This window comes from Cynocephalus volans, chromosome 1 (genome assembly GCF_027409185.1).
Source record: "Cynocephalus volans isolate mCynVol1 chromosome 1, mCynVol1.pri, whole genome shotgun sequence".
NCBI classification, from domain to species: Eukaryota; Metazoa; Chordata; class Mammalia; order Dermoptera; family Cynocephalidae; genus Cynocephalus; species Cynocephalus volans.
Window position 1 is genome coordinate 237,685,466 of NC_084460.1, and position 25,403 is coordinate 237,710,868.

Genomic DNA, 25,403 nt, shown 5'->3' on the forward strand with positions numbered 1-25,403 from the left:
ACCCCCTTCAACCTAAGAGAAACTCATGTCCTTTCACATTAGCATCCCTAGTATTTGGCACATTGCCTGACACATAGGAGTTCTAGATAATAACTTAAAGCTGTAGTTATCAAACTTTTGTTCTCAGGACTCCATTATACTCTTAAAAACATTATTGAGGACTGTAAAGCTAGCGCTAAGGCTCACAGACTCCTGAGCCCGTTGTCCAGACTGGGCCACAAACCCTCCACACGCAGGTCTACGAGCTAGGTAATAGAAAAAGGTCCTGGGAGCCGTGGGTGAAAAATTAATAGACTTTATTCAGAGCTAGGAGCAGTCACCCTAGTGGCTTCCCGGAGCACCCGGAAAAGGCGACATGTATCAGAGCCGTGAGTCCTTTATACTTGAGTTGATGACTCGAAACACCTGGGTGCACACACGCAATCACATTAGACAATAACAAGGAACACCTGGATGCACGTGCATATTTACATCAGATGCTCGGCAAGATTCTGAACATCTGAGGGGCCCTGACCATTTTCTTATATTTTCCCAACAAGGACCCAAAAGACCCTTTTGTTCAAATGGGTTAATCTATTGAAATTTACTGAGATATTTACTTCTTTTTATCAATTCTTTTAAAAGTAACAATAACTCATTACATATTAATATGTATAACATTTAAAATATATATTTTCCAAAAAATTTGTGAGAAGAGTAACATTGCTTTACATTTCTGCAAATCTCTTTACAGTCTGGCTTAATAAAAGGTAGCCGGATTCTCACATCTGCTTCCACATTCAATTACAGATCACATAGCCTCTAGAAAACTCCACTGTACCTTCAGGAGTAAACGAGAGTTAAAATGCAAATGTCTTCACATTATTACAAATATAGTATGACCTTGTGGGCCCCTGAAAGGATCTTGAGGTACCCCAGGGGTCCCCAGATCACTCTCTGTGAACGATTGGTTTAAAGAATTGTCATGCGTTGAAAGAAGAAAGGCACTTTGATTCATTCACAAAGTATTTATTGGGTGCCTACTATGTCCTAGGCATTGCTCAAAGTAGTGAACTAGATGGATTAGATGCGTGGCCTCACGTTGCTTACAGTAGAAGGATAGAAAGATCAGGGACCGCCAGAGCTGAGACTTGAGTGACAAAGGGCCGGCCATGCAGAGATCTGAGGAAATATTCCTCAGAAACTGAGGCATTCCAGACAGAGAATGGGGGCCCGCCAAAGGCCCTGAGCCCTGTCTAGCTGGAGTGTAGTCAGAAGAAGCGGGGGCACCTTGAGGTCTGAGGCGTGGACAGGGCCAGATAGGGCGGGGCCCAGGTAAGGAATTCGAAGTTTTTAAGTCTAAATTTCTTGACCGCAGTAGAGAGATGGGGCGAGGAGTTGAACGGCTGAAGGATGTGTGTTTTGAGGCGAGAAAGGTCACTCAGAGGTCAAGCACGCTTCCTTCCCCCGAGGGCAGCTCGGCTTCTCTAAGGCTCCCCTATCCTGCTTCCAGCCTCAAATCGGCTTAATGACTCGAAAGGGCAGGGGAAAGCGCTCGCGCCATCTCGCGGAAGCTTGGGTCTCGCCGCCCGCCGTAGACGTCGTGACAGAGGCCTCCGGTTGCCTTGGAGCCGGGGAGACGCGGCTGGGCCTCCACCACTGTGGAGAGCGCCTGCCGTGGGCCTCGGTTACCATGTCTGTGCTGGACGCCCTTTGGGAGGACCGGGTTGTCCGCTTCGACGTGTCCTCGCAGTGAGTCCCCGAGATTCCCAGGAACCTGTAAAGGAAGCCGCGGCGTGAATTCGGGACCCGCGGGCGGAGCCTGAGCCCCTGAAGCTCACGGCCCGGGCGAGGGTGGGAGGGGGTTTGCGCCAGTCGCCTGCGCCTGGGGCAAGAAACTATAGATCGGCTGGGCCACTGGGACCCACATGAGGCCGGTGCCACGGTAGGGATGCGTCTAGATTACAGGGGTTTGGTCTTGTGCGATTTCCCGCCCCTTCCTGGCTCGGGGACCTATCAGAAATGTGAACCCTAAAATCACCGGGACCACCCAAGGTTTGGTCCTCCAGTACGTCCAAGTAAGCTTTGGGTGCCAGTTTCGTGTGGTAGGAAACCAGCATTCTAAAACTAGATCTGGAATACCGATACACGTTGTGGCTCTTGGACAAATGATTTCAACATTCTAAACTTGACTCTTCTCGTCTGTAAAATGAGGGGGGGTGGAAGTAGGCATTCTTCAAAACTTCTAACCACTCAGAACATTATGTCCGTGGGTGGTAAGCTTTCAACTCTTTGTTCGTGTAAAATCACTAACAGGAAGAAGGAGCCACCCTTTGGAGCCTCTCAAACGGAAGTCCTGTTTTTGGAAGATACCATGCTTTAGAGAGAGGCTGGTTGAAACTTCCTGCTCAGAAGTTCAGGAAAACAAATGCCTGTCAGGATATTGTGTTGGAAAACGTTAATGCTAAGATTCTTGGATTAACAGTGTGGAGCTTCTTAGCCACTTCATATGGTTCCTTATCATGGACAGCACTTCCTTAGATGGAAAAAATGAGATATTGATGCATTTCCCAAGCTTAGTTGCGGCTGGATACCTAGTACTAACATGGTGTTAGATCCTTTAAGAAGTTGGGAGGGAAAGGAGTTTCTAAAATTATAAACCATAGTTACATATTTTACACATTCTACAACTTTTTCTGTCATTCTTGGAGGGTTCTCAATCCAAAAAATAAGTCCATTTCATGAACATTTTCAGTTTATTATACATTCATCAAATGCTTATTATGTGCTGTTTCCTGTGCTGATAGCTGTAGATAGGAAATGATGTGGCTGTTTATGTATAGGACTCTTCTTTCCGTATATAAATTCTAAGCAGGTTATAGTTTTAGTATAAAATTAAAACCTTTATGTTTATTTTAGACAAATGAAAACAAGACCTGGAGAAGTCCTTATTGATTGTTTAGATTCAATTGAAGACACCAAAGGAAATAATGGGGATAGAGGTTAGTATATTTTCTAATGTATTTTATATTACTGGTTTAATTTACAAATTTTGAACCATATTAGCTAGAGAATATATGAAACAGCATTACACATAAATGTATTGTGAGGATGGGAGAGTTAAATCCACGTAAGACTTTTCTCAGACTTAAAGGGTAGGTATTAAACCTGAAGCCAGACACCACAGTTGAGAGTTCTCCCTCAGCTTTGGTTATTCAGTAAGTCCTGGTTCTGATATCAGCTTTATCCAATATAACTGTTAAAACTCCAAGAGCCCCATTTGCGAGGGGCATGGCATAGTTCTGGCCCTTGGATCTGTCTCCCCAAGAAAGGATATGAGGTAGTGGAACATAAATAGGTCATAGCTGTGGTTACCTGGAACCTGCTTCCTTTTATGAAATCCAGGAGTAATAAACAACTGCCTAAGATCAATACCTAGAGATGGACATGTAGAAAGCAAATTTAGTGCTACATTGTGAAGTCTATTTGTAGGTCAAGTGCTGGAAAATCCTGTGAGACTTCTCTGACTGTCACTGCGGACCAGCTACTGCTAAACTCTAGAGTCCCTCCCAAATCAAACTTCCCAAGGCTGGAGCTTTAAAATGTCCAGGCTATATATAGCAGCTGTCCGTGGAGCCACTGACCAGCAATCGACAGATCTTAGAAGCATCATTACTCTTCTTCAAGAAAATAGGAGATGAGGAGTGGCAGCTTAGTATATCCAAAAACTTTTTTTTTTTGGAGAGGAAGTTTTGGATGGAGGGACATAAACCTCTTATTGGAAAGAGGAATAATTTGGGGATAGGAAGCAGACTTCTTTCAGGTAGGAGGAATCAGTAAATCCTAGAGAAGGAATGGTAACCCTTATTGGCAGAACATGCTCACTGCAGCTTCTCAAGTGGCTGCTTGCTCTCTGAGCCTTGTGGTCTGCTCTGGGATGGTATGTGAGCAGCAGGTCCTGTTGTAAGCCTTTTTTCTCCATGAGGGGACTTTATCATCACCACCAGCTACAGGCAGATCCTATCAGTGGTGGGGGCCTATCCTCAAAGGAATGCTTAGATCACATTTCTGAAATGTTTCCTGGTGTCAGTCAGGTCCAGGTGAGAGTGAGGTATCTAGCAGCAAAGAAGAAGTCTTATTTTGTGCCTTTAAGGGCGGAATAATAATTCCACTGTCAAGATGTCTGTATCTTGACAAAATCTGATGAAACGTGAGTAAGCCAAAAGAAATCTTGGTTCTTATACAAATTGGCAAGAGCTCTTATGTGACAGTCCATCCACCAGTCTCATCAAAGACTATGGGTAACAGAACATTTTTCAGTTCATCAAATACTCATTGAATGCAGAATCATATGCTAGTACTTTGGAGTAGGGAGGGCAAAAAGCCTCGCTTGCCAGAAATCTACATCACAGTACCTGAAATCCTGCTATTAATAAAAATAACACTGTGTGTATGCACAGACCTTAGAAACCTTTGTTCAAATGAAATTTTACAGAAGTACGTAGAGCTTCTGGGTGATAAGGAGGTAGAAAAGGGAAGGAGAATCCTGCCTTTCAGCCATCCTTCCCCTTCCTTCCCAGCAGGTTGAAAATGACCAAGTTAAGGCATTGCCAAGTTCAGAAGTCCCTGTGTTAAAACTATAAGTACTCCCAGATTAGCACTTTGATCCATTTCAACTGTAAGTACCCAACGTGAAATTATCAGATTAGCTCTGCACATTGAAGTGTGAGAATGAAACAGGGGTAGTCATAATTCAGTGTCTGGGAGATTAGGAGAAACAGGGACTACTATAATTTGGTGTTTTGGAGGGCAGAGAGAAAAGTCTGTGCCTGGAACAGTGGGTTTGGTGCTGTAGCATGGGGTCCTTCAGGAGAAAAGAGGCAGCCTAAGAATCCTAGAGACTTGTAGGAGATGTACCAAGAGCAGAAAAAACGTAAACAGAATCAGTTGGTGGGTTTATAAGACAAACTCTTCCTACTCCATTTTTCTTTTGATCCTCTAATAGTAAAATATAAAAGAATCAGTAGATGTTCTGGGCTCATGCCCAGTTTGTAGAGACAAAATATTGCCTAGGTGAGATTGCATAACAAAAACATAAACCAATGTGTCTATAATTTTTAAAAAAGCAATAAAAATGAGTTTGTAAAGAATTAAAATACTTTAAAAATAATAGTTAACTTTTTAAATGTTTACTATTTGCTATTTACTGTTCTGAGTCTTTTATGTAATACATATAATTTCATTTAATAATAATAAAAAATAAAAAATATAAAGTAGATGCTATTATGTCCTTTTTTTTCAAATGAGGAAACTGAGGAACAGAAAGGTTAGTTAACTTTCCGAGGTCACATAGATACTAAGTGATCAACCAAACTATTTACGTTGCTTTCTAAACTGCTAGGTTCTTATTTTTCTCTTCTCACAAATTTTCAGACATCCCAATTTCAATCCTAATCCCCACCCCAACTCCAGTGCCTCCATTGCTAATAGATCTAACTCTGAATTTCTTGGTCTAGCTCTGAATGTCTAATTTATCTACAAACAACTTTTCTTTCCTGTACCACTGTCTTCCTTTTGTCCCTCAAGATCCAGTACCCTTCTCTACCCTTTTCCCCTTGTCCTGGAAGGATGACTTCGATAGAGCACATCGAAGGTCTCCTGTGTACTCTGGCTTCCAATTGGGAGCACCAGGGCAGAAGATCAAAGGGAGGCATGAAAGTGAGGTCTGGGTATTTATTACCGTTGTTCTTTCCTAGTGAAAAGCTGGCTATGTCTCTCTTCTCAGAGCAGTCAGCTCCATACTACTCTCCTTCCTTCCAGACTTTGTTACTTGCTCCGTCCTCTTCTCCCTTTGGGCTTGGGTTGGTAACAAGTCTGCTGACTGACCTATGGATCCTAACACCCCACCCATACTTTTGTGTTAAATCCTTTTGTAAATAAGCCTCAGTTATCTTAATTTGAGTGTGTCATCTGTTTTCTGTTGGACCCCTGACTGATAGATGCAATGCCTAGTTTTCTATGATCTTATGTGAACCTTATATTCCAGCTATGCTGGTTTTCTTATTATTTGTCAGACATATTGTATAATTTTCCACAGTCTCCCTTGAGAATGCCTTCCTCTTTTAAGAACCTCTTTTTCTATCCCATCTCACTCCAGTATTCATACAGGCCTACTTTTTTAGATTTTAACATTCTAGGGGTTCTCAAGAAGGAAAAAGTATGATCTGGCTATAGATTACTTATCAAAAGAATTCTATGGTTATAACTTGCTGGAAAAATGTTGTGTTTGACAAAGTTAAGTGAGTTTTATCATTTCAGGATATCTCAATGCTGTCCTAATATGCTAATAGTATTGCAAATCTCTAAGACACACAATTTACCATGCTTAGATTTATTTGACTTTTTTTTTCCTTAGGGTATCTATAGGGATTACTTTTCCAAAGGACACACTTTGAGAAATGAAGTTTATCCAACTTTGTATTTCAGTGTAAGAACATCAGTCTGATGCTAAGAATGATAAGTACAAAGCTGGGTTGGCCGGTTAGCCCAGTTGGTTATAACACCAGGATCAAGGGTTTGGACCCCAATACCAGCCAGACACGAAAGCAAAAAGATAAATACAAATCCTTAAATAGACTTCAGTCTGTTCATCTCACAGCAAAATTGGATATATGAGTATACAGCTCATTTAAATGACAACTGTAGAGTGAGCACTCATATGACAGGGATTAATGTGTATATGAGAGTTCTTTGAAAAGTGTGACTTCAGCAAATGGCTTTGTAAGTATACTGTCACATACTCATTCTCAGTAGTACACATCATATGACCTGCTGGGACCCCAGAACAGCTTCTACCAAGACAAAAAACTAGTACATAATTCTCTCCTTGGTCAGTTATTCAAACCTTGGTCAGAGTCAAACCAAGCTATTAGCAGTGAATACCTATAACTTTCAGACTTTGTTTCTCTGGGATTCTGAATTATAAATTGTATACCTTACATAGAATAGATATACACAATATATTTTTTCAATGAGTAAATGTGTGAAAAGTATCTATGGGTGTTACTGCTGACACTGGGCCTGAAGTTCCATGTTACCTCTTTCTGTACTGCAAAAATGGCTTGTTACTTAAGCTAATCTATTTGTTTGTTTCTTTGCTTTTAGGTAGACTCTTAGTAACAAATTTAAGAATTATTTGGCATTCTTTGGCATTACCCAGAGTCAATCTTTGTAAGTATCTGTTAGGTAACTCTAAGGAAAAAAATTATTTATCAAGGAACTTGCATGGTAGCTTTTGATAATATGTGAAAATCTGAAATAAAAACTTCAGAAATCCAAGACTAACCACACTGCATCATAATGCAAAAGAAATGATCCATTATTATTTTTCAGTCCATTTTGTGTCTTAGACATATTTGAGATTAGAGCTGTTTCACTGATGGTGTTTGTTTTTTCCTTATCTTCGACAACTTGCTATAACTTGTTTCAAGTAATCCCAAAGAAGGGAGATCTAAGTCCTAATAAAAGTACAGTCTTTCATGCTGTTAATTTTTGTCGCTAATTTTTAAAAATTATTTTCTATTATCCAGCTAGACTTTTCTTTTGACGTAGTGGTACCAAAATTTTCAGTAATGTGTAGGTTTTAGAGAAACAGAGTTCCTTTTTCCCATGTTATGAATGTTTTTGTTTGTACTGAGGCAGAATTGACTCTCTAATTATTTAACTTTTAATTATTAACTTTAATTATTTTAATTATTTAACTTAAATATGCAGTTATTTCATACAAATTTTTAAAAGTTGGATTTCTATATATGTTTAATTTTAAAACTTAAAAGTTCTATGTATGTGATTTTTTTTAAGTATTTTTTTCTCAGTTTATCATATGTTCTTTAAATTCTTTGCTTTTGAATTTTAGCTATTGGTTACAACTGCATATTGAATATTACAACAAGGACTGCTAACTCTGTAAGTCTGGAAAATCTTCCTGAAATATATGTGTAGTTAAGAAACATTAGATATTTGAGGTTCATGTTTGCTTTCACTTTAAATGGGAAATTACTCTTAAAATCTAAACTTTTAAATAAATTTGTCCTTACAGAAATTACGAGGCCAAACTGAAGCTCTTTACATACTAACAAAATGTAACAATACTCGCTTTGAATTTATATTTACAAATTTGATTCCTGGAAGTCCTAGACTTTTTACTTCTGTGATTGCAGTACACAGGTATAGTAATACTTTATGGATTATTGAATATTTTTAAGGTAATTTTATGATATAAAGGTTTATAGGATAAAGTATGATGCTGTCTTCCTCCAAGCTCTATTGAAAATATTAAAAGATATTTAGAATAACTTTTTTCATTATCATTTAATAAATGTGTTGAAGGTATTTATAAAACACATAAGACTATTGAAGATTCATAAAAATTTCTACCGAAGATTCTATTAAATTAGCTACCAAGGGCCGGCCCGTGGCTCACTCAGGAGAGTGTGGTGCTGATAACACCAAGGCCACAGGTTTGGATCCGATATAGGGATGGCCAGTTGGCTCACTGGCTGAGCGTGGTGCTGACAACACCAAGCTGAGGGTTGAGATCCCCTTACCGGTCATCTTTAAAAAAAAAAAAAATAGCTACCAAGGTAGGCAAAGTGAAATAGAGAATTCATTCAATGTCAGTAATCAAGTTGGGTAATTCAGTTAATGAATTAAAAAGATTATTTTCCTAGCAGTAAAAGGCAAGTTTGGGTATTTTCCCTAAAGAGTTTTGTTTTTGTTTTGTTCTGTGATTGAATTCTTCTTGTTATTGTTTGCTAAATTTTTCTCTTTTCACTACCTCAGTTTTTTTTTTAAACCAGCTCTTTGTGTTATGATACTTTAATTTTGTTTTTTCTTTTTATTTTTTTAAAAAGATGACCGGTAAGGGGATCTCAACCCTTGGCTTGGTGTTGTCAGCACCTTGCTCAGCCGGTGAGCTAACCAGCCATCCCATGTTCTTTTAACATTCTAAAAATGTTATGTTTCCCCCCAAATAATTAATAGCATAAATAGTTTTCATATTTCTCACTGGTTAAGTATTGATGATAACAGCACTAAGGGAAATTAAGACTTATTGGCAGAATGCTCACATACTGATCTTTCACAATTTACATATTAGAAGCTTAATTAATTAAAAACCAGAAGTTTAAGAATGAATGTTGTAATTTATATGATTGGATTCTAAAGTTATAAAGGCTAAGAAAGCTTTTCAGTTTTATTTACTGGGTAAGTTAGCCTGTTTTTATGTGGAATAAAATTAGAATTAACTAATCAAAAGTCAATCAGAATTTTTTTTCTGTATTATTTATCAACTGAGAGACATGGAAAGAAAAAGTAATAGGGATTCTATTCTCTCTTCTATCCCCTCCCCCATTCCCTTTCTCCCCTAGGGTCCCCTTTGGAATTGGTACAGATTTATTCTATTTTTCTGTATAGAAGTAGATGTGAGCATAATGTTTTCAGGTTGCAGTGAGAAAAGTAATTAGACTCCTGTTTATGTCAAAAGGATAATGGGATAATGGTACCTTTGACTAAAGGAGGGAAATGAAGAAAAGGAAGCATTTGATAGAAAAAATAGAAAATTTGCTGTCATTTGCATATCATTTGTGCTGTTTGATATATATTGCCTTAAAAATTAGATACCTGAAAAAGGTTACAGAAATTAAGTGTGTTAATACTACACTAAAATGACAAAGTCTACAAAAAACCATAATCACCAAAACTTAGGGAAAATGAAAATTTTTAATTTACCATAATAATTATTTGAGTTATGTACATAAATACTAACAACTGAATATAGTCGGCCCTCTGTATCAGTGGGTTCCACATCTACGGATTCAACCAAACTCAGATTCAAAATAGTTTGGGAAAAAAATGGATGGTTGTGTCTGTACTGAACATGTACAGATGTTTTTCTTGTCATTATTTTCTAAACAATACAGTATAGCAACTGTTTACATAGCATTTACACTGCATTAGGTATTATAATCTAGAGATGATTTAAAGTATATGGGAAGATGTGCATAAGTTATATGTAAATACTATGCCATTTTATATCAGGGACTTGAGCACCTGTGGGTTTTGATATCCTCAGGAGGTCCTGGAACCAGTCCCCCATGGATATACTAAGGGATGACTGTATTTTAGTAGATAAGTAAACATAACCAAAGAAAACCACATTTTCAGTTTAGGTTGGTCTTTTGTTTGTTCTTTTTTGTAGAGCATATGAAACTTCTAAAATGTATCGTGATTTTAAATTGAGAAGTGCACTGATTCAAAACAAGCAACTAAGATTATTACCACAAGAACATGTATATGATAAAATCAATGGCGTATGGAATTTATCCAGTGATCAGGTATTGTGCAAAGAACTAATGAACTTTTGGGGACAGTGTTTTGGTGATTAGTTTTCTATTCATCATTAGGTTTGTATATTCATTCACCTCTAACAGTTAAAATTAGCATTATAGGTCTTGATATGAAATAATATTCTGATTTTTATATTTTATGGTTTTGTGCTCTTTTTTAGCAACTTTTGCTCTATACAGAATTTACAGCTAGAATGGAACTTTTGAGATCATCTAGTTCAGTCTCCCTTCACTCATATATGAAAAACTCAGGCCCCAAAGAGCTAAGTGGCCTCACATGTCTGATTTGTCCCAGAGCCATACTTTTCCTCCTACTGTACTGCCCTCTATCTCTGGATAACTTATGCTAATGGAGGAGAACTAGGGTATGGACAGTCTTTAATCTAGTCTTTATGGAACTTTAGCATATAAGGATTTGTTGACTCAAATACATTATTGTAACTTTTCATTTACTCTTGAAATTATGACTAGCTGGAACATGTAAGCAATTAATAGTTGGGATAAGTAACACATCAATTTCTAGAGAAAAATTTATCGCTTACTAAGAATAGTTTCTAGCCTTTGTGTGTGTTACAAGCTAGATTAGGCTGGTAACCACTGTCGTAAAGCTATAACATTTGAATGAAGAGCGTCTTGCTAAGTACTGAATCATAAACATAAACCGTAAATTAACTTTGTTCATTTGAAAAGTTCTAGTTTTAAACTATGATAAAAGTTCTATAGGATATAGACAGCTCCCAATCTCAGTAACTCCTCATTCTTTAGATTAAGGATCAGCAAACTTTTCCCATAAATTATGTTTTGCAGGCTGTACAGTTGCTGTTGCAGCTACTCAGCCCTGCCATTGTAGTGTGAAACCAGCCATAGACAAAACATAAACAAGTGAGTGCGTATGGCTGTGTTTCAGATGAGATCGGGAGCGTTCAGGATGGTATGGCCATAGTCATATGGCTGTATTTCAATAAAACTTCATTTATGAACACTAAAATTTGAATCTAGTACAAAATTCATAGGTCACGAAATATTCTTATTTTGACTTTTTTCTAACCATTTAAAAATGTAAAAATTATTCTTAGCTGTGGGCCATACAAAAAGAGGCAGCAGGCCAGATCTGGCCTATGGGCTCTAGTTTACTAACCCCTGCCTTAGGTCATAGCTTAGATGTCACTTTCTGAAGGCTTCTTTCTGTGTGTTCCTTATGCAGCCTGTACTTAACAATTACACTCCAAATTATTATTACTCTAAAATATATAGTTTGTCTATACACCCCATTAAATTGTTGGCTTTATAAGGTTAGGGATGGAGTTACTTTATTCAGTTAGTTCTTTACCACCTAGCATAGCACCTAGCATTTTTTATTAATTAATAAAAGAGATGTTCCAGGATTATAAGATACATCATTTTATTAAAAATAGGGATGTTGTTGTTAACCAAATTTATATTCATTGAAAAATAATAAAATATAAAATATGCTCTTCTATTATTTAAAAAAGTCTTTAGGAGTTATGCAAGTTGTTCTCTTTTTCTAAATAAGAGGAAACATTAAGAATTAATCCTTATAAAGTTAGGTTTAGTGTTGATTAATGGAACTTGGGCAGGGAACAATGGGGTCTAAAATTTTTTGTATAACAATTTCTTGCAAGATGAGAGAGGAGGGGAAATACATAATACTTATACATATATTTATTTGTTTGTTTATAATTGGGGAATAGGTCATCTTTTCTGATGTTTCAAACCTGGTCATCTCAGAAGAGCCTTTTTAGGTTCTGGGTTTGATTGGGAATTAACGTTTTAGACCCAACCTCAAAGTACAAAATAAATAAAATTCTTCTGTATATGTGTATGTGGAGTTGAGGGGAAGTGGAGGTGGAGAATGATAGATAAATAAATGGTAAAGGCAGATAATTTTGATGCTATTACATCCTGAAGATTGTTTGAGACCATTTAGGTATCACGGGATAATTTTTTTTTGGTGGTCAGCCAGTACAGGGATCTGAACGCTTGACTTTGGTGCATACTGGGATAATTTTGTTTCTTTGTTTTGGCAGCCGGCTGGTACAGGGAACAAACCCTGGACATTGGTGTTATCAGCACCTCATTCTAACTAACTGAGCTAACCCTAGCCCTCTGGGATAATTTTGAATAGATGTTGAGGGATTATGTAACTGGAAAACAGTTTTAATCTATAGTTAGTGTTGAAGAACCATAAAGTATTTCTTGTGGATTGATGGGGGTTATCACACGTGTTTCGTCTCTCTCGGCACAACTCCTTTGCTTTGACTTATCCCAGGTTTTGAAAAATAATTATAATAAAGTCTAACTTATAGAATGCTTACTATATGCTGGACACTATGCCAAGGGCTTTGTTTAAATGGGTTATTTAATCAATCCCCATTTTTACACTAGATAAAATGCACAAAGAAGAAATTTGCCCATGGTCAGACAACTGTGCTGATGATTTAATGATTAGGCAGTTTGATTCCAGAGTCCAGGCCCTCAGTTGTCTAATTGTCCTGCCAACCAATAAATAATGGAGTCATTAATACTCCATAATTATGTATTCTGATGTTATCTGCTGATGTGACAATCAGAATTACTTGGTTTAGAAAATAAAGAATTTGGTATCAAAACAAATTATCTTTTTGTTTTTTTTGGTGGCTGGCTGGTATGGGGACGATCATTGATTTATCTGTCATACTCTCTTTTACAGGGAAATTTAGGAACCTTTTTTATTACCAATGTGAGAATTGTGTGGTATGCAAATATGAATGACAGTTTTAACGTTAGTATCCCGTATCTGCAAATTGTAAGTACATGCATTTTGGTGACCTTATTCAAATGTAGAATAAAGAATTTCTGTTCAGTAGGACTCTTGGGATTAGATGAGTTCTTTCTCTCTCTCTTTTTAAGTGGTAGGAGTTATTAGCTGAGAGCATAAGTTTTTTGTTTGTTTGTTTGTTTTTTGGCTGGCCGGTACAGGGATCGAACCCACACCTTGATGTTATCAGCACTATACTCTAACCAACTAAGCTAACTGGCTGGCCCTTAGGGTTTTAAAATGTTGATAATTTACCATTTCAACATAGAAAAGATTTCATTATACTTCTATTAAAGGGAAGTACCACCGTTATCAGCTTTTTATTAAGAGAGAAATATACTGGACTCTAAAAACTTAAATACTTATCTTATAGAATAAGGCATCTCTTTATTAGATTCCATTCAAAGGGCTTCAGCTACTAAAATTTTCTGTAACTTTTCCACAAGGCAGGTATATGGTGATCCCTTGGCATGACTGATCCACATAATGTTTGTTGGCTCTCTTGCCACTTCAGCGACAAACTCTTTTACAGCCAGAATGAATGAATGAATTCTGTGAATGAACTGCTTTCATTGTATTCAGATACAGAATATAATACAAGTTGGTTTCATACTGCAGATTTAGTGAAAGGAATCAAGATAATTTTTCATGATAGTATGTTTAGCTTAAGTTCAATTAAAGCTATTAATATACAGAATAAGAACTGACTACATCTGACACCAATTTGTTTTGGGAGTAGGTAAAGATAGTTTCTTCTTATTCTGCTAATGCTATGATAAATATGCAGTTCAATGAAATAAACAGTAAACTCCATAACATTAAAGAATTTCATGTTATATAAAGAAACTACTTGTATAACTCGATTACAGATTAGATGGAACATAAAAATAGTTAAATTCTGTGACTTTATCCTATGATAATCACTGTTATTGTATGAATATAAGTAGTGTTTACACTAAGGACTTTTATTAGTATTTATTGAGTAGGTACAATGTATGTGATATCTGGAAAATGTCATTTTTTTAAAAGAGAATTCTTGGCCTATGAGAAAGATAATTCATTGCAAAGTTTTCCCAAGCTTATCTTTTGCTAAACTATTGGATTTCTGGGTTAAAATATCTGATCATTAATTCATTTATTTGTCAAATACTGAGCACCTACTCCATGCTAGGTGCTAGAGATAAAATTGTGAAACAGTACACAGTTCCCGCCATCAAGGAGCTTTAAGTTTGGTGGAGAAAAGCAACACATTAAACAGAAAATGTGGTTAGAGCACAGTGTTGTAACACCAAAGTCAAGGATTCAGATACCCCTACCGGCCAGCCACCAATAAATAAATAAATACATAAATAGAAAATGATAGAATCTAATAGGAAGAAAATTATTTCTGGCCATCTAAAGAAATATAGGAATTTATAATCAAGGCTGGGAAGATGTGACACAATCTGCATAGGTATTTGATAAATTGGTGTTTATATTGTTCATTGCTATTTTATATTTCATTTACATGTGGTATAGCTTGCCTAACCTTTATTGTGCTGAATTAACTACTGAGTAGTAAACAACCTTGTGCTTTCTGTTCTTCAAATAGGATACTTTTTGTTATTTAAGAATAGAGTTGCCAAATATGCCCTCTGGAATGAATTCAGCCTGGCCCAAACAACTTGCAATCTGATATCATCACAGTCTGTCACTGCAGCAGTCATATTCTAACTTCAGCTCTACATCTAAGCCATTGCCCTGACACAACTCCTATAGATATATATCAGCTTCTTGCCACCTACAGTCACCTGATTAGATTACCTGTTGACGGCCAGGGTGCCAGTGTTTTATGGTTCTTAACTGGGACTGTGTGTATTCCTGGTAGGGTATAAAGTAGTTTAGATGAAAGGCCAGTTTTTCATAACAATAACCATTAAAGCCTTTCTCCTTTTCTTCTCCTTTTTCTCAGTCTCTCTCAACTTCCAATGTCCATCTGTCTGGAGGGGTGATCACCCATCACAGATTACCTGTCTCTGAGCTTTTTAGGTCTGTTGGTCATAATGTTAGGTCCTCCGTCGTTCTCCCTTATCCCACCAGCAAGTACATTTTGTTTTTGTTTGTTGTTTTGATTTTTGGTGGCTGGTATGGGGATGAACCCTTGAACTTGGTGTTATCAGCACTATTCTGAACAATTGAGTTAATCCGCAAGTACATTTTGTGGCACTTTCTAAGGGCCCTACCTGGCATTGTGCTTCTACCCCTTCTCCCTTCCCCCAGGCCACTGTAGTCGCTGCCCATCTCCTCCTACTGACCAAGCTTAATCCTCATGTCACATTTACTAGTTGATGTTAATTACATTTGATCTATCCCAGCTTTCCTTTATGCCTGGTGATGAATGCCCATAAGCTTATTTTTAAAAAATAAGTGGAAATGGAGATTCTTTAATAATTTAGCCACCTTTGATGTGAGAAAGAGAAACTAATACAGGTTTAGTAGCCTCAAAAGACACTGGCTCACCATAACTAAAAGGCTGTAGCCTTTTGTTTAAAATATTCAGAAAACTCCCCGTACCAGCCAGTCATCAAAAAATAAAATTAAAAAAATAATATTAAATATTCAGAAAAATTGTTGACTCCCTGGAAGTGAGGGATATTTGAGCCAGAGAATTTTTTACATATTTCAGATATGTCTTTATATTGCCTTACAAGTTTGCCACCTATTTTCAATATGTCTTGGTTCATTTACTTGATCTTTGTGGGTGTTTAATGAAAGAAAGAGGGAGAATTCTGTTCCTTAGACTATGAAAAGTAGTTACTGTGTAAAAGATTAAAAACATTTGTCAGATAATAAAAACCTGTATTTTTTTTTTTCATTTTATATCTAGCGTTCAATAAAGATTAGAGATTCAAAATTTGGATTAGCTCTTGTCATAGAAAGCTCTCAGCAGGTAAGATAGTTTACATTTTTATTAATCTCTGATAGATTTTGAAAACTATGTGACAATCTAGGTTTTTAGTTTTATTTATATGGTAGCCAGTTTACATCTAAGAAGAATATTAGCTATAGTATGAAGCTGTATGAAGTGTTCAATGAAGACTTATGGTAATTGTCCCTATAGGAAGAATCCTGCCTATTTTTTTGTTGGACAGACATAATCATCATTTTGATCACCACTTTTATTATTAATGACAGAATCAATAATAATAATTTTATTATTAATGACAGAATTCTGTGTTAAGGGATTTTTTTGCATTATCTCAATCCAACAATCCTATGATACAGTTACTATTTTTTCCTCATTTTACTGTCAAGGAAACTGAGGCTTAGAGAAGTTAGGAACCTTGCCCATGATCTCACAACTAATAAGTGGTGGAACTAGGTTTTGAGTCCAGGTCTGACTGATTCACAAGACTGTCTTTGAGAAACACACATATATACAGAAACACACACACACACACACACACACACACACACACACACACACTCTGAGATTTTATGTTCTCACGCATAGCTTTTACTGTATCTAATTATAAACCGCCATGCCATATTATGCTGGGTTTTTGCAGAATAAATTTAAATAAAATATTTTAAAAATATATTTTTAAAACGTGATTTATAAAATCACTTCTCTTCTAAATTCTAAATTTAAGCATGAATATCTACTCCTTTCCCATGGCCTAAGCACCCATTTATTGGGTGCTACTGTGTTCCAGGAACTGTACCAAGTGTCATATATATGTTACCTTATTTAATACAACACCTTGATAATCATTTTATGGTTAGAAAATTGAGGCTTAGAAAGGTTAAGGAAAGTTTCTCAGCATTTACACATCTAGTAAATTAGATGCAGAACTAGAATTTGAATTCAGAAGCATGTGCTCTCAACCCAGTGCATGCTACTTAATTTTTTAACATTCCTCTCTAACAACCTATCATAGTCAAGTTTCTTTCCCAATTCTTCAAGGAGATAGCCTCAGATAGGCCATTTCTTTTCTTCTTTTAATGTATAGTCTATTCCTTTTCAAGGCCTACCTTAAGAAAAACTTAGTTCCCTTGGCCTTCACAATCTACAATATATTTTTCTAAATCTTGAAAGATCAGCTTATATTTACAGATGAAATGAGGTGATACATGGATATGCTTCAGAGTAATCCTGAATGAGTGGGTGGATGAGGAAAAGGTTACAGGTGAAACAGAGTCAGTCACATGTTGCTACTTCTTGAAGCTGGATGGTAACTACATGGAGGCTCATTGTACTTTTCTATTTGTGTATATGCTTGAAATTTTTCATTAAAAAAACTCTAAAATAAGGACAATTAGAGCTATAGTTTATCATATACTATAAATACCATTTCTGAGACTTGTTTTGTTTTTTCATTATTTTTTCTTGTAGAGCGGAGGATATGTTCTTGGCTTTAAAATAGATCCTGTGGAAAAACTACGAGACTCAGTTAAGGAAATCAATTCACTTCACAAAGTCTATTCTGCCAGTCCTATATTTGGAGTGGATTATGAGATGGAAGAAAAGGTAATTTGTTAACTATGTGAAATTCAGACTTTGCTTTTACAAAGTCTATAAAATTTAGATATAAACACATTGGGTACAATTTAATTTTAAACTGTTAATAAAATGATGAATATACAGACTCTGCTCAAGTGAGCATCGCCCCTGAACCACCTCTAATTTGGCCCTAACACCTGTCTGCTAACGGGCTGCTTAATCAAATATTCCTGCCCTCCATCATAGCTGCCCTTCTAGGTGAGCAGCCTGTTGAGACAAGTCTCCATGTACAAGGCCCCTCTGATGTAGACAGTCTTGAGTCTTTCACTCTGTCAGCTTTTTAAAAATTTTTATTTTATTTTCATAGGGCTTCTTTTTTGTATAAGTTCTCTTATGCATCTTTTTTTTTTTAATTGAATCATAATTGATTATACATAATTTGGGGATTCAATGTTGACATATGTTGATCAAATCAATATTACTAGTATGTATATTGTTACATATTGTACTTGTTCTTTATGCCCCTTGTCTAAGCTCTCCCTATCCCCCTCTCCCTATCCCCTCCCACACTGATAACCCTAGGTTTCTTCTCTCCCTCTGAAAGAATAATGGTTACTCCATTGATTTGTTGCCTAGATGATCTGTCCAATGCTGAAAGGTGTGTTCAGTTCCCCCAATATTATCATAGAGCAGATGCTGCTTCTGTCACTCTGGAATGGGCTTTGTGGAGACATCCTCTTCTTTTCTTTGGTCTCTGCTGGTGACTCTCCTTGTGTCAATGCACTCCAGTAGCTGGTGGACCATCTGCATGGTAATTGTGACATCTAGACACTTTCGCGGCAGCCGTGGTTACTGTGGTGGGCCACCCACATGGAGGTGATGTTTTTGGCATGCTCCTTGGCACTGGTGGTGTGCCTCGTTGTGTGTGGGAGGTCTGGTCCCCACTCCATGCCCCAGGCCCCCAGGCCCCGAGGTGCTGGTGGTGTGCCTGGTTGTGGGTGGGGGCGTCCAGTCCCCAGCTTGATGACCCAGGCGTCCGGGTGGGCCCCCAAGGTGCTGGCTCACTCTGTCAGCTTTATTTTTATTCTACTTCAGTCCCCCATTAGCATGGGCAAACCTTACAGGCCTCACAGATAACATCTTCCCCAATGCCCCACAGTATAGCAACTCTATCAATATGACCTGTGTCTATTCCTCTTGATCAGTGCCTCTGCCATACTGATTTTGAAGTATTTTGAACATCATGCCCACATGTTTGCTCTTTGCCTTGCTCATGATTTCTGGTTGCTACACCAGTCTCTGCTTTCCAGGTATATCAGCTGTCTTTTGGCTTTATTTGCCTCTCCAGCTGGGACCCTCATTGTCTGGTCTGTCACTGGTGTCTCCACTGTCCACTCATCACCAGTACCCTTGCTAGAGGCTCTATCTCTGGTGGCCTTGCTGTCACCTCTGTTGCTTGTCCATTCTATCAGAGGTGCCATTGCCATCTGCTCTACTGCTCTTGCCCTTGCTGCCTACTCCATCATGGTCCCATCACTGCCTATCACAGGTTCCCTTTCTTTCCTTTTGCTTGGACCCTTACTATGCACTCTATTACTTGTGTGCTTGCCATTCACTCTTTCATCAGTACCCCTGCTTGTACTTGGCATCTTGAGCCATTATCTACCTACCTTGCTCCTTCTGCTCTTGGATTACAGCATGTGACCAGAGAGGATCAGTAAGCAGGCTGGGCAGCAAAGTACAAATTCACGCCCTCTGACTTCAACAAGGCCTTTGTTGCCTGGTAATGCTCCTTTTACTTTTTTTCTCTCCCTGTCAAATTCCCCTTCTAGCTAAAACTTCTCTCTGTGTTGCTGACACTGTATTATGCATTCACAGTATGTATTTCATCTTCTTAACCATTTTTTTTCTTCCCAACATGCACCTCTTTTAGCATTCTCCCTTTCACTCTACCTTTTCCGTATATTCCTCAGTAATACTCTCTCCTCTTTCAGCTTCAACTTGTTACTTTTGTTGCTGACTCCTTAATCTTTTTCAGAATTTGACCCACTCTGCTTATCATGGCTCCAAATACTCTTGAATATTCTCACATAGATAAGCATCCCAAATAATAGAAATTGAATTTCTCATTTCAGAGTTTATCTTAGTAATTTGATTAAGTAAATAACTATCCAAGTCAGTAAGATACACTAGGAGTTGGATGAGCATCACAAACTTGGCATGCCTAAAACTGGCCTCATTATTTTTTCTCAAAAGCAGCATCCTACTGATCAATCAGTCGATTAATCTATGTATCTATCTATTTTTAGTATTGTCAAAATCAGCTATGCCTAAAACCTTAGGGTTTTCTTCATTTTTCCCATTATCCTATTTTATAGTCAATTATACCAGTCTCTTACCTACCTATCCTTTTCTTTCCATTCAAACTGCAATTACTGTTATTACATTTGCTTGTGGAATAATGTTGTAGAACAAGCAAGCTCTTTGGAACCTGACTTTCAATCCCAGTTTAACCTTTGTTTGTGATCCTAGACAGATTTGAGCTTCAGTTTCTCATCATAAAATGGAGATAGTCTATCTCACAAAGCAGTTGATCATGTTCATAAAATGCACACGGGAGACACTTGATATGTTAGTTCCCCTACCCATTCTCTACTTTTCATTTCTCCTCTTCTCCCTTCTTTGACCCCCAGTACATAATAATAGCTAGCCATAATAGTTAACTCTCTCACCTCATGTAAGTCCCTATTCAAATGCCATTTCAAATCTTCAGGGAGATCTTCCCTGACTATTCTAAAACAGCAACCCACACCATTCTCTTGTCCCTTATTCTGCTTGCTTGCTTGCTTTATTTTTGGTAACACTAACCACTCTCCACTATAAGCGATCTCCATGAAGTCAGGGATTTTTGTATGTTTTTTTGACTGTATCTCCAGCAGTCAAAACTGGCACATAATAGGCTCAGTGAATATTCGTAGTTGTTGGATGACTGTAGTAATCTACTCTGCTATTCACTGCTCTAAGAACTTTATATGCATCATTTCATGTAATCCTTCCACCAATACTATGAAATGTATTATTATTATCATTATCCTTATCTCATAGTTAAGGAGAGTGAGGTTTAGATAGGTGAACTTACTTGTACACAATCACACAACTCTAAACATGGTTGAAACACTGAGATTGTCCTCGGATGAGGGACCAGGTCACTCCCTTATCAATCAATACACTTCTACCCTCAACCCCTCTCCCCCATTACCTATAAATAAAGTCCAAATTCTTTGGGCTGGCATTAAAGAATTTCAGTAGACTCCAGTCTACCTTTCCTGCCATATCTGCGTAGCCACAGTGTATGGTTGTGCATTGCCCAACTCTGTGGAGTATTGTTCACGTAGACTTTAGTGTGAACGGTGCTCCCTGGGGTTGTTCTGTACAGTAGCCCTGCTCAGCTTCTTCTGTCTCATGGGACTCTTACATTTTGACCATACTGGACTCTTCACTCTTCAGCCACATCCTGTGGTTTCCCATCTTTGTTGATGCTGATCCCTTCTGCTAGGGATATCCTCTCCCCTGACCCTACCCTGTGAAAATCAGCTTCATCCTAAAAGGCCTAGATCACATGCTAGCTTTTCTTCATGAAAGTTTCTGGGACTCATAAGCCAGAAGTTGTGCTATCTCTAAACTCTTTGATTATAATAAATATCACATTTGTTACAGTTGCTTTGTGTAGGTTGAATCTTATGATATTGTTCATATCTGACCATTTTTGGCTTACAAAAATTGCAGTTTCAACCCAATATTTAGTTACTTGTTCTTTTTGCCTTTTTTTTTTTCTTTTTAATGTTTAGTTATTTATAATTGTGTTTTATTCTTCATTCTCAGTAGATTAAAACCCTTTGTTGGTAATGGCAGGGAGTTTATACCCTTAGTAGTACTAGCATAGGACCTAATACAATAAAGGTACCCAAACATTTGAAAAATGAACAAATTAGTAAATATCAGCACTAAATTTTATTCTGCCTTACTTTTAGGATTTTTCATACAAGTCTTAGTTCTTTTACTTTTCACAAATTCTATTTAATGACTAGTTGATGAAAACTGAAAATTTGTTATCATACAAAACTCAGTTTTTTAATATGTAAAAGTCAAGTGAGAGTTTTTTCTTTAAGGATATGTCTCTAAATATTATATTATGTGTAAATTTGCCATTCTAATTCTTTTGTGATATTGACTTGAGATTTAAAAGCTTAGGTTTAAGTGACTAATTTTATTACTCAATAGTTTTAAAAGAATATAAATTATAAGGTGATTTTTATAAGACTTGAGTAGTTTACAGTTGTGTTGTCCTTTTACAAGTATTTACAGTTCTCACAGTACATTTTACTAAAATAATTTAATTAATGTTGTCTCTGATGCATTTTAACATCTACTGATTTTCAGCCACAGCCCCTTGAAGCTCTGACAGTCGAACAAATTCAAGATGATGTAGAAATAGACTCTGATGATCACACAGATGCTTTTGTGGTGAGCATCACAAAGGAGAACTATAAAGTTCTTATGATTTCTATCTCGAGACATGTTTAATTAAAGTGCTTTAAGTGTGTAAAACACCACAGAACTTGAAACTTTTAACATGAGTTTGAGGATAAGTTTTTTTTTAAGTGAGGGAATTTCTTTTGTGACAATACTTTTAAGTTACTAAACTGGGAAATAGTTTGAGAACAGTTATTCAGAGGATTTTAGATATATGAAAAGCTTTTTTATGCCTTTAGAATAATAGAATGTATTAAATATTATAGTTAATAAATTAATATAAAGTCCACACATTCCATAATTAATCTTTATGAGATGGACTTCCCTTAATTTATAGATAATATTTTCATTTTTTATTTATTTATGTTTACTTTTTTATTTTAACTTTTTTTTGTACATATTTATGGGGTACTATATGCATTTGCTGACAAATTGAAGTACTGATTGTTTTGTTTTGTCTGCATCTTCTTCTAAATCAAAGGAAGGGAAGAAATTTTATAACTTCTGAGTCATTCTTTTTATCTCTATTCAAGTTAACAATACTAATCATACATTAATTACAAAGCACATTGTTTTAGAACTTAAAGCATTAACTCTTGTAGACATTAATAATGCTTGACAGAAGTGAATTCTTTTACCAGCATTGTAGAGATAGATGAGAAAGCCATTAGACACATAGTAACAGAACATGAAATACATTTAGTTACAGAATCATTCTGCACATTAATTATCTGTTCTTAGTCCACTGATCTATTATAGTATTATATATTAAATATGTAAAATACAATTTTCTTTGTCTTGTAGGCTTATTTTGCTGATGGTAATAAGGTAAGGACATTTTACCTGTAGCATATGAAAAAAAGTTTCTATATTCCAACATTTAGCATTCACAAACTTATGTGAAACCTGTTTTTTTTCCCTCTTCCTTGCTCACCTTCTCTATTCCCATCTTATCCTCTTATCATCCCAAAAGCAACAAGATCGTGAACCTGTATTTTCAGAAGAACTGGGGCTTGCAATAGAGAAATTGAAGGATGGATTCACCCTACAGGGACTTTGGGAAGTAATGAGTTGATCTTGAGTTGAGCTGGATTTCTGTTAAAGATATCTCAAGAGTTAAAGATACTAGTCGCCTGCTATAATGCATGGAATAGTTTTTATATTTATAGCTTTTATATTTAAAGCTTTTAAGAAAGAGTTTTTTAATGATTAAGGAAAAACTCATTTAGAAAACTGCCAGTTTTCTGAAAATTATGTTAAAAATTGTAATTGAAATGTACCTAGTTTGTAAATGTTTATTTTGTACTTAATGCTTGTAAAGTATTAGTTTGCAGATATTAAATGACTGTATCATGTTGGGTTTAATAAAGAATTTATGCAGCACCATTTAATGTTTTGAAATTATTTAAAAGAATAAGACTATTCTTATGAAATAATCAAATACTGCTTTCTTAATTATAAAAATCTCGTTTAAATATATTATCATATAGCTCCAAATGTAAGCCAACTCTAATACAAATTACAATCCTTAAACCTGTCATTTTCAGGGGATCATTTTTGTAAAATGATCCACCCCTCTATAAAGTTTTGGGTGCTACTTTGTAAATAATTTCAATATAGTTTTCACAAGAATACATTTATTTTATAAGGAAATAGTATTGTTCATTTATTGACTTCCTCCTTGTTTGTATTCATTGAAACTTCTTTGAAGTTTTCAAAAATAGGATATTAGTTTCCTAATTTCTTGGTTAGGGAAGATTTGGTGACCTCTCTGGCATCATTCAGTGTTTTTGGTCACTGCTTCAGTGTAAAAAGCATTGTAAGGAACCTCTGTGAAAGAATTGAAATCAGCCGAAGGAGCCTTCTTTCTCTAAAGGGAAAGGAGTGTGTAAAAACATTTAAAATAAGATGCAATTATATGTACAACCACAGAAACACAGTACAACTGAATGCTAACCTGAGTTTATTAAAAATCAATGAACAAAAGCTATAAATGTGTTCCTTCCTTTAAATGGAAAAGGATTTCTACATTTTTAAGGGATGGAGTTATAATAAATCTATACTAAGGAGGAAAAGGTTTGAAAAATTTGTACAGGTCACAAAGAAAACTCTGCCATAAATATTGTTTAAATACTGTTTTTCAAGCAAAAGGGACTTTATAAAATTGTTGACTAGTAATGAATACTCTCAAATGTCGTATCATGGTGTTTGCATCTGACTTGTTAATCTTTTCAAATGTTAGGTGTTAGTGTAGAGTGAAATGAGTCATTTATTGTTTAAACAAGGGAGCAGCTGTTAAGTTTTTTCTAGTGTGTTAAAACCTTTAGTGGCATCTATAAATGGAAAAAGAGTCGATGAGCTCTTCTTTCAGCTGTTATTTTAGCAGCTGTTAGTACCATTGACTTCAATGTGATGTAAAATAAAAGAAAAAAGCCTTTACTCATGGATAGAGACCTTGGAGTTTAAAAATACATAATTCCCTGATCTGGGGGCACTCATTATTCAACAAATATTTATGGAGCAACCACAAGACCCTAGGGCTATAGCACTGAACAGAACAGACCAAAAAATTTTTTTAAATCCTTGTCTTCATGGAGCTTATGTTCTTTGGGGCATGTTTAAGAATACCAACCTTTGAAATTACAATATTTCTACAGCTCTGCTGAGTTCAGAAACTGACAATATGATTATGTAATAAATAACAAACTATTTCATGAAGAAGTATATGATGGTATCTATATATAAACAAAGGAACAATTTTCTTTCAAATCGTGACTTCTGCATTCCATAGTTAATATGCTATTCTATTATAATCAACAATTTACATTATGATTTCAGTTATGTATTATGTTTTTTAAAAAATACAGCCTGTTTTCAAAATTGTATGGCTGATGTAGCACTTCATCCTGATTTTTACATGTTCTGGTGATAACATTGTTCTCATGAAGTTACATCTGTTCTGTTTTTTAACTTATTTAATGAAAGATCATTTTCAACACTTAAAGTTACAGAATATCTTTAGTGATCATATTTGTATTATGTGTGGGTTCTTTCTTTCCCTAGCATTGACTTTTAACTATTTTTTTCTGGTCTCGATGATTCTTTTTAACCTTTTGCCTTTTACTTGTTATTATTGTTTGCCACATCAAATGCTTTGTACAACAAGGCAGGGAGTGAAAAAATT

General features: G+C 36.2%; 1 protein-coding gene across 4 annotated transcripts; it reads left to right on the forward strand.

Annotated features, from left to right (window-relative positions):
• Positions 1 to 1,274: 1,274 nt before the first annotated feature.
• On the forward strand, positions 1,275 to 23,427 carry BBS5 (Bardet-Biedl syndrome 5). 4 transcript variants are annotated; one of them, XM_063110051.1, is made up of 12 exons: positions 1,275 to 1,314; positions 2,899 to 2,981; positions 7,144 to 7,209; positions 7,895 to 7,944; positions 8,078 to 8,205; positions 10,238 to 10,373; positions 13,096 to 13,191; positions 16,070 to 16,132; positions 17,579 to 17,713; positions 22,127 to 22,210; positions 23,024 to 23,047; positions 23,193 to 23,427. In XM_063110051.1, the coding sequence occupies exons 2-12, from the start codon at positions 2,903 to 2,905 to the stop codon at positions 23,292 to 23,294; spliced, it is 963 nt and encodes a 320-aa protein (XP_062966121.1). In that variant the 5' UTR covers positions 1,275 to 1,314; positions 2,899 to 2,902; the 3' UTR covers positions 23,295 to 23,427. The 4 variants fall into 4 exon arrangements, with proteins under 4 accessions (XP_062966121.1, XP_062966113.1, XP_062966125.1 ...); XM_063110043.1 differs by lacking the exon at positions 1,275 to 1,314 and adding an exon at positions 1,629 to 1,731; XM_063110055.1 differs by lacking the exons at positions 1,275 to 1,314; positions 22,127 to 22,210 and adding an exon at positions 1,629 to 1,731.
• The last annotated feature ends 1,976 nt before the right edge of the window (positions 23,428 to 25,403 follow it).

Bases quoted from the DNA above. Each gene is read 5' to 3' on its own strand.
- BBS5 (XM_063110043.1), top strand. From the start codon at position 1,673: ATGTCTGTGCTGGACGCCCTTTGGGAGGACCGGGTTGTCCGCTTCGAC. The intron at 7,210-7,894 runs GTAAGTATCTGT...TTTGAATTTTAG, and splicing joins ATTACCCAGAGTCAATCTTT to CTATTGGTTACAACTGCATA. The intron at 13,192-16,069 runs GTAAGTACATGC...TTTTATATCTAG, and splicing joins GTATCCCGTATCTGCAAATT to CGTTCAATAAAGATTAGAGA.